This window comes from Orcinus orca, chromosome 14 (genome assembly GCF_937001465.1).
Source record: "Orcinus orca chromosome 14, mOrcOrc1.1, whole genome shotgun sequence".
Classification (NCBI taxonomy): Eukaryota; Metazoa; Chordata; class Mammalia; order Artiodactyla; family Delphinidae; genus Orcinus; species Orcinus orca.
The window spans coordinates 31,258,398-31,273,710 of NC_064572.1; the positions used below are offsets into that span (position 1 = coordinate 31,258,398).

The 15,313-nt window shown below is 41.1% G+C and overlaps 3 protein-coding genes across 13 annotated transcripts in view; all 3 read right to left on the minus strand.

The window, feature by feature from the left end:
- DNAJC9 (DnaJ heat shock protein family (Hsp40) member C9) overlaps positions 1-5,600 on the minus strand; it is a 34,113-nt gene extending 28,513 nt beyond the window's left edge. For 3 of the 4 annotated variants that reach the window (XM_033434131.2, XM_033434130.2, XM_033434129.2), the window contains exons 1-4: positions 3,242-5,600; positions 2,929-3,069; positions 2,024-2,278; positions 81-167 (exon numbers count right to left, since the gene is read on the minus strand). In XM_033434131.2, coding sequence (XP_033290022.1) covers positions 81-167; positions 2,024-2,278; positions 2,929-3,069; positions 3,242-3,736 — 978 coding nt within the window. In that variant the 5' untranslated portion in view covers positions 3,737-5,600. The remainder of the gene's footprint in view (positions 1-80; positions 168-2,023; positions 2,279-2,928; positions 3,070-3,241) is intronic. The other variant, XM_004273127.3, reaches the window with a different exon arrangement.
- Positions 5,601-5,707: 107 nt separating this feature from the next.
- MRPS16 (mitochondrial ribosomal protein S16) lies at positions 5,708-7,307 on the minus strand. The gene is made up of 3 exons (XM_004273126.4): positions 7,127-7,307; positions 6,432-6,692; positions 5,708-5,944 (listed from the first exon to the last, which is right to left on the minus strand). The coding sequence occupies exons 1-3, from the start codon at positions 7,137-7,139 to the stop codon at positions 5,811-5,813; spliced, it is 408 nt and encodes a 135-aa protein (XP_004273174.1). The 5' UTR covers positions 7,140-7,307; the 3' UTR covers positions 5,708-5,810.
- Positions 7,308-8,436: 1,129 nt separating this feature from the next.
- CFAP70 (cilia and flagella associated protein 70) overlaps positions 8,437-15,313 on the minus strand; it is an 88,162-nt gene continuing 81,285 nt past the window's right edge. For 7 of the 8 annotated variants that reach the window (XM_049697270.1, XM_049697275.1, XM_049697273.1 and 4 more), the window contains 2 exons: positions 10,095-10,142; positions 8,437-8,751 (listed from right to left, as the gene is read on the minus strand). In XM_049697270.1, the coding sequence (XP_049553227.1) occupies positions 8,671-8,751; positions 10,095-10,142 (129 nt within the window). In that variant the 3' untranslated portion in view covers positions 8,437-8,670. Of the gene's footprint in view, positions 8,752-10,094; positions 10,143-10,163; positions 11,155-15,313 lie in introns of those variants that run through there. The other variant, XM_049697272.1, reaches the window with a different exon arrangement.

Below are 15,313 nucleotides of genomic sequence, written 5' to 3' on the forward strand. Positions count from 1 at the left end.
CTCCAAAGAAAATATTAGCAGTAAGAATCAGAACATGAAAGAAGTGGTGGCAACCTTCACAGACAACCTGCCAGGTTTACCTGAATGAGTGCTTTCAAGTTATCCACTCCTTCATCAAGCCCCAACTCCTTCCTGCTCATTTCTGCTTCTTTAGCCTCTTCCTGAGCCTAAAACAGAAACTCATGTGAGATGCTATGGCAATCTAGCAAATACTAAAAATACACCCTCTTTCCCCAAAGCAAATTTAAGACTCCTTCAATTTGAAGATTATATAAATTAAAAGGATAAAATTGCATAAATATGACACTCACTAAAAGGCAGCATTGCTGACATCAAGCAGTAGATCCTCTGATTCCAATAAGCATTTCTGACTGCTCCCCATTTGTATTTGCTAGGGGTAAGCAGGTAATTTGGTTTCATAAACCACATGGTGACAGGAAGGAAACCAAAATGCCAGAAGAGCTAAGAAAGGTCACTTAGCCAAGGATGCCCTCAAAATTCTGCCAGGATATAGGCACCTCAGATTCCTCCTCTGGAAACCCAATTTACTACATGTGACTTGGGGCAGCCTTGAGAGCAACCCTGGTTTAAAATTTCCCCTGAGTAGTTAGGATAAACTCTAACATTCAGTTTTAACCTTTCTTTACCGGATTTCAAAGCCACCTCCTCTTGCCAAATGTTACTAGGGCACTGATTCCAAAATACCACAAGAATACCTTGGGAAAGGTTAATAAGTTCATTCTTTCCTTCAGGGCAACAAGTAAGACTATAAGAGGCCCCAACCCCCAGTGAATTTTCTAAGTAGCAATGAATACTATTAATACTGAGAGTTATGATACATTAGGACCCTGTTATTCCAATAAAGAGACACAGTTTCCATTGTCTACTTTCAGTCCCTGTATTCAATTTATTTCTTTTAATACTGTATTCCCCTCTCCAAGTTTGTGGGAGTCTCACTCAAAAGTATTCCAGCCTCCCGCCCCGCTCCCCCAAACTCTAGGGAAGTTTCTCAAGCTAATAGCCTATTACTGAATACAGCTGTGCTCAGTTTCACCTAAAAAATGATTACCAACTTAAGATAAACTGTCAGCTTGAATCTAGACAGATGTAGCCTATGAGCCAAAATGATGATCTTGACACATTCCACTTCTCTCAACTCAGCACAGGTGTCAGGTTTCTCCTGTCTCTTTACCTAAAAGCTGCAGACCTACCTCCACCCCCATTTCAGCCATACAAAGTAAAGTACCCACCAAAGAGCTACAGTCTTACACTGTTTGCTCTCCGTGGAGCTCCCATTATGAAAGCCAGGTTGAGGCAATGTGCCTTTTAATACCAAAAGACCAGAGGCACAGATGTTTGTTACCTTGGATCCACTCCCTCCCTGAACCCCAGATATCCTTAAGCTCCTTTCCCCTGCCATCATCCTTACCCTCACCAACTCCACAGTTTAATATGGGTATAAAGGACACACAAGCCACAGTCCTTGATACTCCACAAAAGTGTACCTCAGAGTGTGTTTGGAAAGACACTGTTATCAAAATAAACTAAATTGTTTGTTTAAAAAAATGTATATTCTGGGTCCAACTCAAGAATCAATCTGGCAAGAACAAAGGAATCTGAATTAACAAGACACAGTTTTAAAGGGACAGCCTCTGTCACCCTCCCCGCCACGCCTTAACCAAGTGAGAATCACTGTCTAGCCTGTGTATCTGGACTCCATTATTTTATCTCCTCAGGAATGCCTCAGCAAGGTTACAAGAATTGGCCCATATGAAGAATATTTCAGTGGTACTTTAAAATGATATTATCTAAGTAATCCATGCAGTAAAATCCTCTTGAGCACAACACAGTAGAAAAAAAGGTTCTCTTAATGAGCTGATCTGCTCATTTTATTAGATGAAAACTACAAATCAAGTTAAACCTAGTCTTTATTTCAGCAGTCTTGTATGTATTTTCATTATTGTAAATATCCTCAAATTCTTTTTGGAAGCAGTCAAGATATAAACAGCATTCAAAATCTTACCCTCCTTTTCCTTGCATTCATCTTTTGCTTTGCTTCTTTGACAAAGGCATTATAGGGCGGGACCTCTCTGGCATCAATGGCTTGTTGAATAATGTTCCTTATCCTGGGTTCCTCTGTGTACTGTACACACAGCACAGACTCCATGATCTGATCCATGTCACCCTTGAAGTCCAGATAGGCCTGTTTAATATCAGCCAGCTCTTCTTCTGAACCTTTGTATGTCTTCTCAAAAGCCTGAATGTCTTCTAGAGATATCTGAACAAATGAGAGGCATATGCTTTAACTTTGAGAATTTTATTTTAAATAAAAGAAATACTAGTAAAAAGTATATTTAGGTGTTGAAATGCTTCTCCTCAACTCAGTTACTTGAGTTGAAATTGTTGCAAGGAACCAAAGTTTCTATGCCAAAGATTTTCCAGAGTTCTCCCTAATCCAACCTTTACAACTGCTAAGCTACAGACCAGGAAAATTTAAGTGAAGTTTCCAAGCTAGGAAAAGTTTCAGGACTTACATCGGAATATGTAAAATAAAGCACATCTTGTAAAAAATCAAATGCCCCCATTTCACTACAAGCACTTTACATCAACGGAAAATTAAAGACCCATTTCAGTAAGAGTGTGTGTGTGTGTGTGTGTGTGTGTGTGTATGTAGGTGCATGTGTTATGGATACACACACACGGTTCAAACTAACAGTGAGATATGTCTTCCCTTCTTCAAAGATCGATAAGTAGATAGGTATCGCCTGAGGAACGCCGGTGTGTATGTGTGTGTTTATTGATATTTCGAGGCCAAATAAAATTCCTCATTCTTACACAACACAAAATGCAAGGCCTTAGAGGCATTCAATAAACGTTTGTTGAATGAATGATGAAAACAGTCACAAGGAAATCTCCAGAGTTCTTTACCTTTTTAAACAGTAATCTCCAATAGGCCTCCCAGTCCCGATCTTGGCTGAGCACATCAGAATCCTCGTCCACTGTTCCCTGCTCATCGTACACTGCTCTCTGATCTTTGTCACTCAGAACGGAATAGACCTTCCCAAGGATCTGCGGGAAAGAGCATCCAAAAATCAACCCTGCGCCTCTCACTGAAACCGCGCCGCGAGAAATAAAGATTAGAAAACGCCAGGCCGGGTTCGGCTCACTCCACCTGGGCGGGGTCGGGCGGCCAGAAGACGGAGAAAAGCCCGGGCAACCGGCGGACCGGGGTCTAGCGCACCTGGAAGCGGCGGGTGGCGTCCTCCTTGTCGCCCTCGCCCACCCGGTCCGGGTGCACCTGGAGGGACACCTTGTGATAGCCGCGTCGGACATCGCCGTCTGAGGCCTCGCGCCGCACGCCCAACACTTGGTAAAGGTCGGCGGTGCCGAACACTTCCTCGCACAGCTCCAGAAGCCCCATGGCCGGCAGCGGTGCGCAGCCGGCGGCGACCTCAGCGAAATAAGCCTGACTCCAGTGACGCTGAGCAGACGTGGGCGACACCCTTTTCCCGCGCAAAAAGCCCAGGGCGCCGGCGCCACAAGAGGCGCCGAAATGGGCGGGGCCACGACACCACACTTTACGGCGGTTGCAAAGGGGGGTGTGGCCAAGCTTGCGTTGGCCAGAATTGAGGCGGAGAGTGGAGCCGGCGTCCCCGGTTTCCTCTAGCGCCGGGACCTCCTTCCACCACGCCCTCTCCTCCGCGGCCCTCCTCCCGATGCTCTGGAAATCTCGCATCTACCTTTTCCCCAACGTCCTAGCTCAGTTTATGCAACAATATAAGGAACGTTTATATTAGGCTGAACCTATGCACTGTTTTCTTTTTGCTTTTACAGGGTATCATCGGCATTTGGCAATTTCACATGGTTTAAATTTAACCTGAAGATTAAACAGATTTGTTCTTTTCCAAAGATGATCTGACAAGAGTACATACAGCTCTGAGGCCCAAATAATTTTGCAACCTACAGGTTGGGACCGCTGGGTAGGGACTTTCCCTTGAGCCCTGCAATTTAAAAACCCTACATTAAACAAAAAGACAAAATACTGGTCTTTTAAAAATTCTTTGATAGAACTTCTAGATTTGACATTTATTACAGAATCATTTCCATTCACCTTCCAGCTCCTAAATCACCTTCCACTTTGCTGGAGATAACATGGTCCAAATGCTCATCTTATTAAAACCTAAACTTTGGAAGCAAAAGCCTTCTCAAGTGCAGTCCTGGGTTTGAGCATGCTGGACTTGAGTGGGTAGCAAGACAGGCTGATGCAATCATTCAAGACTTGGTGAAAAATCTGGGCCTGGAAATCCAAAGCAAGGCTAGGGCTAGAGAAAACTTTGGAAATCAGGGAGAGGATGAGCTCACATAGGAAGTTTGCGTATATAGATCTTAGACAAAAGATAGACCAGGGCACAAAGTGAATACGTGAGCTGGAAGAAACTCAGTGGCTCAAAATACCCATTTCACATCAGTTCCCCTCACTGGACAATACTTTCCAGAATTACATTCTCCTCTGCTCTACCAATTAAAGCTTCTCCAAAGACCTCAAACTCTCCAGGGTAGATTATTATCTTTTAAACTTTGAAATGGTTTTCAAAACATTTCTCTTTCCTAGTTCCAAGATCAAACCCAGGTAAAGTCAGTTGCTCTCTGCCTGCTGTGCCTTTAAAGTCGCCCCAAAGTAAGTGGAAGCCAACCAGTGACAACCCTGGGAGAGCCTTGATGACCTCAGATTTTGAGATGGCTGGTAACTGTTCTCAGAATATAAAACCCAGAGAATAAAATAGTTTGGTACATTGATAGCGCTATAGAATCTCCTCTATAAATCTCCTATGTTTTAGTTTTATGTCAGATTATGAAATCTGTATTATCCAATGTGCACTGAAACCATCTAATCCTGCTGCACTTCTGGTGGAACAGAGTATGTGCTATTTGGGTTTTGGGGGACACAACCAGTCATCTGTATTACAAAATCATGATACCTAAACCTGATTCTGTCACTGACTTTTTAAATGGATTTTTGTAAAGCCCCTCATCTTAGCTCATTTCCCCGGCTACAGACAATACGACATGTTGGAAAGGGCTCTCCAGGTAGGAACATTGGGGTCTGACTCTTAGCTCTGCCCAATATTAAAACTATGTGGCCTTGGGCAAGTTTCTACTGCTGAACTTCAGCTTCCACTCCTATAAACGAGATAATCCTACTTAATTTCATGATATCTTATAATTCTCACAAATAACCTTGCACGGAAAAGGCCTAAAATGTATGTGGGTACTTTACAATATTATCTTTCTTCCACTTATTCCTAAAAAGCAGGTTGTTAGAGCCTAAAAGCTCATAACAAACCTACCTTTGTAAATCTGAAATTTTGCATTTACAAGACAATGTAAATCTGCAATTACAAAAACAGTAAGTGAAGTAACTGTGTTCCTGAGCTGGTGGGATGACCATAAATGACTAAAGTAGGAATTAGTTGGATAGGACACAGACATGCTGGTTGGGGACTTTGAAACACAGGGAAGTCCTGGAAGGTAGCAGGCTGTAAAGTTGTCCAAGAGACCCAGAGTCCAATCCACCCCACAGCCACTGTCTTTCCCCAGATGAAGGCTGAAAAAGCTAATTAGTACCTATACCCAGCTTTATGTCAGTCAAGAACAAACCTCTCCCTGGGCCCTGTTCAGGTCAGGCCAGAATACCATGGATGACTTAAAAAAATTCCATTTATTGACCTCTAAATATAATAAAACTAAGAGATCTGCACAAATATTTTAAGAGGACTTCGACCTTGTTCCCAGTGCTATGATCACTGAAGTCAGTTTGCTTTTGTTTCTGTAGCCTCTGTATCTGTTTTCTGAGCCGCTAAGAGGACTTCTCGTGCCCGTTTCCGTCGCAGCCTCTCAGCATTTGTGATCACCATCGGATGCAGAGGGAAAAAGCCAGAAAGACCTAAAAGTAACAGTATTTTCATTCATTATAACAATACAAGCTAATGTTTCCCTGGGAACTCAGCATCACTGAACTGAGGTCTAACAGAGACCTGATCTAGAACATAGATTCAAATCAAGTTCCTCACTCAACAAAATGTTTTATCTCTTCCCCCAACTCACTTCCTTCCGTTTACTGCAAGGTCACAGTGGATGTTGTCTACTTCCTAACACTATTTTCCTTACTTGGAAACAAAAAAGAACTGACAGATAGCCATTCAAGACACACCGTTCCCATTTTTTAGCATAATATCTCAGTCATCCAGAAAGTCTCATAAAGGAGTCTACAAAAGGAATCTCCAGATTCAAAATGGCAATCAGATCAATTTCAGTTCTCACTCCAGTCCTGATTAGCCTGGAGATAATGAAAATCGTTCTTAATTCCCATCATCTTGGAGCTGATTTCAATTTAAAATCCCCTCAGAGAGGTAAGGCTAGAGCTGAGTTACCGAGAAGCTTTTCCACAGGCTTAGAGAGGTGGGCTCCACAGCCAATCCAATGCCGGATCCGGTCCAGGTTGAGAGCAACGATTTTCTCTCCATGACTGTTGGGCAGTGGATCATAGGAGCCCAGCTGCTCCACGAAACGGCCATCCCTGGGGCACTTGTTGTGAGCAGCCACGATGCGGTAGAAAGGCCGGTTGGTACAGCCACCCAGGGTAAGGCGGATAGTTAAGTGGCCTCCATGGTAGGCCTTGCAGAGCAGAGTACCTGTAGACAAATAAGTGGTTAAGACACAAGAATCGAGGGCACAAAACCGACAAAATGAGATAGATGAAATGAGTCCCCTTCCTCCACTGAAAGGTCCTTACTTCCAACCAATTCTTGTCAATCTGACTTAGATACCGTTTCTTTGTGAAACTCCTCTTATGCACTCCAGCCATCCCCCAACGCACTCAACACTGGCTCTGGACCATGTCGGAGTCCAGCTGCCTCATTTATAAAACTGATGCCGTTTATCTCATAGGGTTTCCGCGAAAACTTAAAAACAAAACAAGAAAACCACTGAGGAGAGGGTCAAAAGTGTGCAGTTTCAGGTACTGGTTGCCTCTAGCTCGTCTACGAGAGCGCCGCTCCACCCAGTCCCGCACGCCCCCTACCCCCGGCGACCGCCTTTAAGGTCTCCCGGGGCCCCCATCACTCACTGAGCTGGACCATAGCGCAGCCGGCAGGCGCCGGGGCCTGTGCACCAGCTGCGACGCCTCGGAGCTTCTCGCCTCCCGCGCGGATCCGCTCTACCGCCTCGGTGGCGCGGAGGACAGCCGGGAAAGGTCAGCGTTGAGGAATAGCCGGCCTCCAAGCTCCGCGACCCCAGGCCGGGCGCCTCGGTGCCGGAAGCGAACGGCCCACTCGCCCCGCCTCTTCCGCTTTTCGCCCCTACACTTCCCGTAACGCAACACAGTGGAACCTAACGTACCTCAACTGCCGCAAAGGAGGGGAGCTACAGTTTGGGGCCGGATAAGTGCGAGAAGAGCCCTGTGGGGTCTCCCGGCCCTCACTGGCCTTTGGGTTCCTGCCAGAGGGAGGAGTAGTGGACAGTCCTGGGAGCGGCTAAGAAGTGCTAAAGTGCTCCACAAATCCATCCTTCCAGCAAACTTTCCGAGCACCAGTTAGGGCCAAGGCGAGCTGCCGAGAACGCAAAGATGCGCTGTCCCTGCTCCCAGGAAGATTGACAGTCTGGTAGGGGAGATGGTGAGGTTACACCAGAGTAACTAGGGGTGGTCAGTACACAGTCCTGGAGTGAGCGGAAGAGAAGGTGAACCTGATAATTCCTTTGTGCCTCAGGAAGACTTCATAAAGGAGGTAGTGTTAGGACTGAGAGTAGAAGGACTATAAATGAATGTAGAGTTGATTTTACCGTTCTGTGTTTACTAATATGCCTCTCACCTTCCCTCCTGCTCTACCTCCCTCCTATTCTCTCAACCGCCTCCTTTAAAAAATGAAGGAGGGGAGCCTTTATTTCTGGTTTTGCTGTAAACTGATCCGGAGGACAGGGGTGAGGTATGGTTCCTTTGTCATCTCTAGCCCTAGAATAAATGGCCTCCGTTGTGAGGAGTTTTGCATCTGTTATAGGGTAATGGACTCTTCATGGAGCCCTTGCGATTTAGATCCATGAAGATACCTTCAGCAAAGACCAGTCTATTAAGCTTCTCTGTTCACTGTTGGATCCAAAGGATCTGGCCAACTCATATGCTCTTTGCTCTAATGCAGTGACCCAGCACAGCATTCTTCCTTTCCGCCCACCTTAGAAATGATGCCTTAATTCCCAAGTTCCAGTAAGTGAACCTGGCCAACGACCTTAGCAGTTGACCTCTTTCAGGAGTGATCCTGATAAGCTTTCACCGGAAACCCTAATAATGAAGCTACTATACCTTACTTATACACACACACACACACACACAGAGTTATATTCTTATATATACCTCAGTATACCTTAACTGATGAATTCTGAATCTCTTATTTAGATTTTTTTATTGCCATCCAGTTTACTGTCAACCACTAAAACATCCAGTAACATAGACATCCAGTAAGATAGCCAATGGAAATAAGTGAATGGGTTTCAGTTTGTGCTGAAGATCCTTTTTTCTTTATCCCAAGCCCTCATATGGTGAAACATCCAGGGTATAATTTCTCTGGGAAGGAAAGGAGCTCAGTGTCCCATACAGAAAATTCTTCAGGTGGAAGGATGTCAGAAAGATGGATTTCCAAAGCCAACTGTCTCCTGTACCATGTGGATCTCTGCAAGCAGACTCTCATCTTTCAATTTCAGCTGCATGAGAGGAGGAAGGGAAGGACACATGTCATACCTGATATACCTATGTGGAGACCCCTCTTTTGCAGAACCACAGCTAAAGAACATAGTTCCTCAGGATGGAATTGACTCTTCCTATATTCTCTATTTCACAATAACTCCATTAAAAAGACCTCAAAACATCGTGCTGGTTACATGGATGTGTTCACTTTATGAAAATTCATCACGTGGTATGAACACTCACAATTTGTGTATGTTTTTGTAAAATAACTTAAAGTTTATTTTTAAAACTGTTTACCTTATCACCCAATATATCTTAACTAATGAATAATGTTCCTATTTGGCAAGTGAGAGAAAGGTATGAAAGACACAGGAATCAAAGACATTAGACTTTAATTTTAAAATCTAGATGTGTAGTAGACACATCTAGTTGCCTACTGAAAACCCACTCTCCCTTCTTTTACTAACAAAATCATTTCTTTACAGGGCAGCAATGTAACCAACTAAAAAGCCACATTTCTTGCTTCCCTTGCAGCTAGGGGTAATTTCAGTTGTTGCCAATGAAATGTAAGGTAAAGTCATATCTCTTTAAAGGGAGGTGAAATAGCTAGCATGGTCCCTTTGTCCTTTCCCTGCCTTGTTCTTTATTGTGCCTGAAACATGGATATGATAGCTGTACCTACAATGGCTGTCTTGCAATTATGAGGGATGGAAACTGCATGCTATGATTGGTGAAGCAGAAAGAAAGAGGTTGGGTCTCTGATGACACTGTGGTACCAATTCTGGACTTTTCATTAGATGAGAAAAATAAAACTCCTAATTTGTTTAAGCCACTGTCTTCCAAGTCAAATTACTTGCAATCATAACTGATAGACTAGACCAGGGGTTGGCAAGCAATTGCTCATGAGCCAAATCCAGCCTGCTGCCTATTTTGTAAGTAAAATTTTATTTGAAATGCAGCCATGCTCATTAGTTGGTGTATTGTCTATAGCTGTTTTTGCACTACAAGGGCAGAGTAGTAGTTACAATAGAAACCATGTAGCCCACAAAGCCTAAAATATTTCCTGTTTTGCCCTTTACAGAAAAAGTTTGCTGACCCCTGGACTAGAGCAACACCTTCATTTTATATGTGAGGAAAATGAGGCCCAGGGAGGTTAACAAAAGATCCCGCATGGTAATATGCGGGTTTTTATTCCAAACCCAGCAGCCCCATGATAATGGCCAAAGATGGTAAGAAAATCCTCTAGAAAAATATTCATATCATGAAATGCTGTAAAGTCAAGTCCTGAATTAAGCCAGCACCTTCCCTCCAGTTTACCAACCTCAGTACAGTATGAACAGCAGAGGTATCTGCATCATACCTTCATCGTGTACTTGTAGGCCTGCTCAGCTTCCAGTTGCCGTCCAGCCTGAAAAAAAGAGCACCGCCTGGTGATGAGGACATATCATAAATATTATGAAGGGAAAGTACATAAGCAGTGGATTTATACCTTCTTAGTTAAGAACCTCTGAATTCAAAGGGGGAAGCAGGAAAATGAAAGATGGTAGGGAAAAGCAGATGCTCATATATATATAATATATATACCCCTCCTTCATTTCAAAAAGCTTAAAGACAACTTGGCCTCTCTTTTTTTTTTTCCTGAAAGCACCATGAGTCATTTGTTACTCTGAGGATTGAAGCTATTCTGTTAATAACAGCTAACACTTACATAGTGCTTGCTTTGTAGTTTACATTTTTTAAGTGCTTTACTTTCATACATAACACTATTATTTATATTTATATTGTATCAATATACTATTGATATTTACATGCCACTAGTATCTATAGTTCCCAGTTTACAGATAGAGAAACCTGGGCACAGAGAGGATAAATAACTTGCCAGGGTTATGAAGCTAATAAGTGGAAGAGCCAGGTTTTAGAACAATGCAGCTTGGCTCCAGAGTCCAGGTTTTTAACTACTACAATTCATCCTGTCTGTATGCATTAGAAAAAGCAGATACTGCAATTACTTCCATGAAGATCTGGATATGAGGTGAGAACACTACTTCTCCTAGTTATTTCTTGTATGAAGTAATCATGTAGGACTTAAATGAGAATAATATGATTTCACTAGTATATTTCATAAGCTTGTGCATAACAAATTAGCTGCAGTATTAAGAGTCACTTCAGAAATTTTAAATACATAAATATGAGAACCACAGACTGTTCAGGTTAGAAGGGAATTTAGAGAATATCAAGTCCAATTCTCTGATTAGTGCTAGTCCATGGTAAATTTTTACTAGTTCACAGAAGACTTCATTACCGTAAAGACTTTCCTAAAATATTTAAACTTTCAAGTGTTCCTACCTGAAGTTCACTGAATTCCAGGGGCATTTTCCAGTACATCTTCCTTTCCTATCATTATTACTTTTGTTTCACTTCTGTCATAGGGAGGCAGAGACCCAAAGGATGGAAGGATCCAGAACAGGCAAAATTTTGAAAAAGAATTTTTTTGTTTTGTTATTATGTAAAATGCTGCAGTAAACATCCTTGTTCATGTTTTCTGCTATTTTCCTTAGTAATGTATCTATATATAAAATTGCTAAGTTGTAGATATGAATGTGACTAAATAACGCCATATTGCACTTCAAAGTAGTTGTACCACTTAACATCCACTAGCAATTAGGACAATCCTTATCAATGTTGGTAATATCAAACTAATTTTTCCCAATCTTATGGGTGTGAACTTCTGTCACATAATTATAAATTGCATTTTCATGGTTACTAGTGAAGCAGAACTTCTTTTCATATATTTATTGACTTTTACAATTTCCACTTCAGCAAATTATATATTCCTATCCTGTGACCATTTTTCAATCAGATTGTGTGTAGGGTTTTTTTCTTATTGTAGGAAATATTTATATATTCTGGATATTAATCCTTTATTAGTTATAAATGCTGCAAGTATTTATAATAAAGTCCTTAAGCTTTATTTTAGTGCCTTTTGTTGTACATGAATTTCCAATTTAAAAGCTGCTAATTTATTGATATTTTTATCTTTGTCTTGTGCTTTTATAGTCATAAGGAAACCATGCACACCCAAGGGCAAAGAGGTATCCTCCATATTTTCTTCTAAAGAGTCTAAAGTTTTAGGATTCAGACCTTTAAACCAGCTGGAATAGTGTGTGTGGGGGGTGGGGTGGGGGGGTGAAGTAATGACTTTTTTTTTCATATGGATAGCCAATGACTCCACCACTATTTATTGAACAGTCACTCCATTTATTCCTCATTTTGGTGGGATGTTTAATTTTTTTTTTTTTTTTTTTTTGCGGTATGCGGGCCTCTCCCGTTGCAGAGCACAGGCTCCAGACACGCAGGCTCAGCGGCCATGGCTCATGGGCCCAGCCGCTCCGCGGCATGTGGGATCTTCCCGGACCGGGGCACGAACCTGTGTCCCCTGCATCGGCAGGCGGACTCTCAACCACTGCGCCACCAGGGACACCCTGTTTAATCTTTTAAAAATAGATTTATTGAGGTATGATATATGTACCATAAAATTCACTAATTTTAAGGTTCAACTGTGCAACCATCACCACAATCCAGTTTTAGAAGGTTTCTATTACTCCCCAAAAGTTTCTTCGTGCCTGTTTTCAGTCAATCCCCATTCCAACCCTTGGCCCTAGAATCACTGATCTATTTTCATCTCTATAATTTTCCTAATTTCATATAAATGGTATCATATAATATACAGTCTTTTGTGCCTTCTCTTAATTAGCATAATATTTTTGAGGTTCATCCATATTGTTGCATGAATCAGAATTTCATTTTTATTGCTTAATAGTATTCCATTGTATAAATATACCATATTTTGTTTATCCATTCACTGATGTGTCATTTGGAATGTTTCCAGTCTTTACCGATTATTAAATGCTGTAATGAAATAGAGAAATCTTTGTGTAGACATATGTTTTCACTTTTCTTGACTAGATACCAAGAAGTGGAATTGCTGGGATATATGGTAAGTATGTATTTAACTTTTTAAGAATCTGCGAAACTGTTTTCCAAAGTGGTGTACTAATATGCAATCCCGCCAGCAATGTATAAGGATTCCGGTTTCTCCACATCCCTGTCAATAATTGCCAGTCTTGGGCTTCCCTGGTGGCACAGTGGTTGGGAGTCTGCCTGCCGGTGCGGGGGACACGGGTTCGAGCCCTGGTCCGGGAGGATCCCATATGCCGCGGAGCGACTGGGCCCATGCACCACAACTACTGAGCCCACGGGCCACAATTACTGAGGCCTGTGCGCCTGGAGCCCGTGCTCCGCAGCAGGGGAGGCCACCGCAGTGGGGGGCCCACGCACCGCAGCGAAGAGTGGCCCCTGCTCACTGCAACTAGAGAAAGCTCACGCGCAGCAACAAGGACCCAATGAAGCCAAAAGTAAATAAAATTAAATTTAAAAAATTAAAAAAAAAAATTGCCAGTCTTTTCGATTTAAGCCATTCTAATGGGTGTGTAGCGTAGTATTAATTTATGTTATCTTAATGAATTATCTTTTAAATTTTGACATAATTTCAGATTAAAGTTACAAGAATAGTTCTCTCCTCTCTGTATATACACACATGCACACATATATACATGTGTACATGATACATAAGTATATATTTTAACTTTTCCTGAACCATTTGAGAGTAAATTGCAAACATGATGCAATTTTAGACTTTAGTATGTGTTTCCTAAAACCAAGGACATTCTCTTACATAAGCACAGTGCAATTATCAAAATCATGAGATTAGTACAAATATAATACTATTATCTAATCTGTAGACTTCATTCAGATTTTTCCAAATGCCCCAGTAATATCTTTTATAGCAAAAGAAAATCCATGCCTTTTACTCAGTATTCATGTCTTCAGTTTCTTTTAATTGGGAGTAGTTCTTGATTCTTTTTGTTTCATGATATTGGAATTTCTCAACATTATAGGGCAGTAATTTTATAAAATATTCCTCAATTAGTGTTTGATGTATCTTTATGATTATATCAGGTTATGAACTTTTAGCAGGAATACCTCAAAAACACTGTTGTGTTGCCCTCAGTGCGTTCTATATTAGGAGGCACATGCTGTTTATCCCAATAATGGTGATGGTAACCTTGATTATTTGTTTAGATTGTTATCTGCCAGGTTTTTCTACTATGGCATTACTGTGTTCCCCCTTGTAATTAATAAATATCTTGTTGTGAAATACTTGAGACTATGTAAATATCTTCTTCCTCCTTAAGCATTCATCAGTAGTTTCAGCATACCTTGTTACCATATGACCCAGCAATCCGACTTCTGGGCATATATCTGGAGAAAACTCTAATTTGAAAAGATACATGCACCCCAATGTTCATAGCAGTACTATTTATAGTAGCCAAGACACAGAAGCAACCTAAATGTCTGTCAACAGATGAATGGATAAAGAAGATGTGATATCTATCTATCTATCTATCTCCAATGGAATATTACTCAGCCATAAAAAAATGAAATGATGCCATTTGCAGCAACATGGATGAACCCCAAGGTTATCATACTAAGTGAAGTAAATCAGACAGAGAAAGACAAATATCATATGATATCACTTATATGTGGAATCTAAAAAATTGTAGAAATGAACTTATTTACAAAACAGACTCACCGACATAGAAAACAAACTTATGATTACCAAAAGGAAAGGTGTGGGTGAGGGATTAGCAGATACACACTACTATATATAAAATAGATAAACAACAATGTCCTCCTGTATAACACAGGGAACTATATTCAATATTTTGTAATAAACTACAATGGAAAAGATTATGAAAAAGAATCACTTTGCTGTACACCAGAAAACAACGCAACACTGTAAATCAACTATACATCAATTAAAAAAAAAAAAAGAAGTGGCAAGAGTGAGAATCCTTGCCTTATTCCTGAATTTAGCAGGAAGACTTTTAGCTTTTCACCAATGAGTATGATGTTGGCTGTGGGTTTGTCATAAATGGCCTTTATTATGTTGAGATATAGTCCCTCTATACCCACTTTGATGAGAGTTTTTATCATGAATGGATGTTTACTTTTGTCAAATGATTTTTCTGCAACTATTGAGATTATCTTGGGAGTTTTAACCTTCCTTTTGTTAATTTGGTATATTACATTGATTGATTTGCAAAAGTTGAACCATCCTTGTGACCTTGGAATAAATCCAACTTGATGGTGGTGTATGATCCTTTTTATACATTGGTGGATTTGGTTTGCTAATATTTTGTTGATGACATTTCCACCTATATTCATCAAAGATACTGGCCTGTAATTTCTTTTTTTGCAATGTCTTTGTCTAGTTTTGATCTCAGGGTAAATGGTGGCCTCACAGAATGAATTTGGGAGTGTTCTGATCTCTTAAATTTTTTGGAATAGTTTGAGAAGGATAGGTATTAGTTCTTCTTTATTTATTTTGTAGAATTCCCTTGTGAAGCTGTCTGGTCCTGGACTTTTATTTGCTGGGAGTTTTTTTTTTAATTTTTGAATTTTATTTTATTTTTTATACAGCAGGTTCTTATTAGTTATCTATTTTATACATATTAG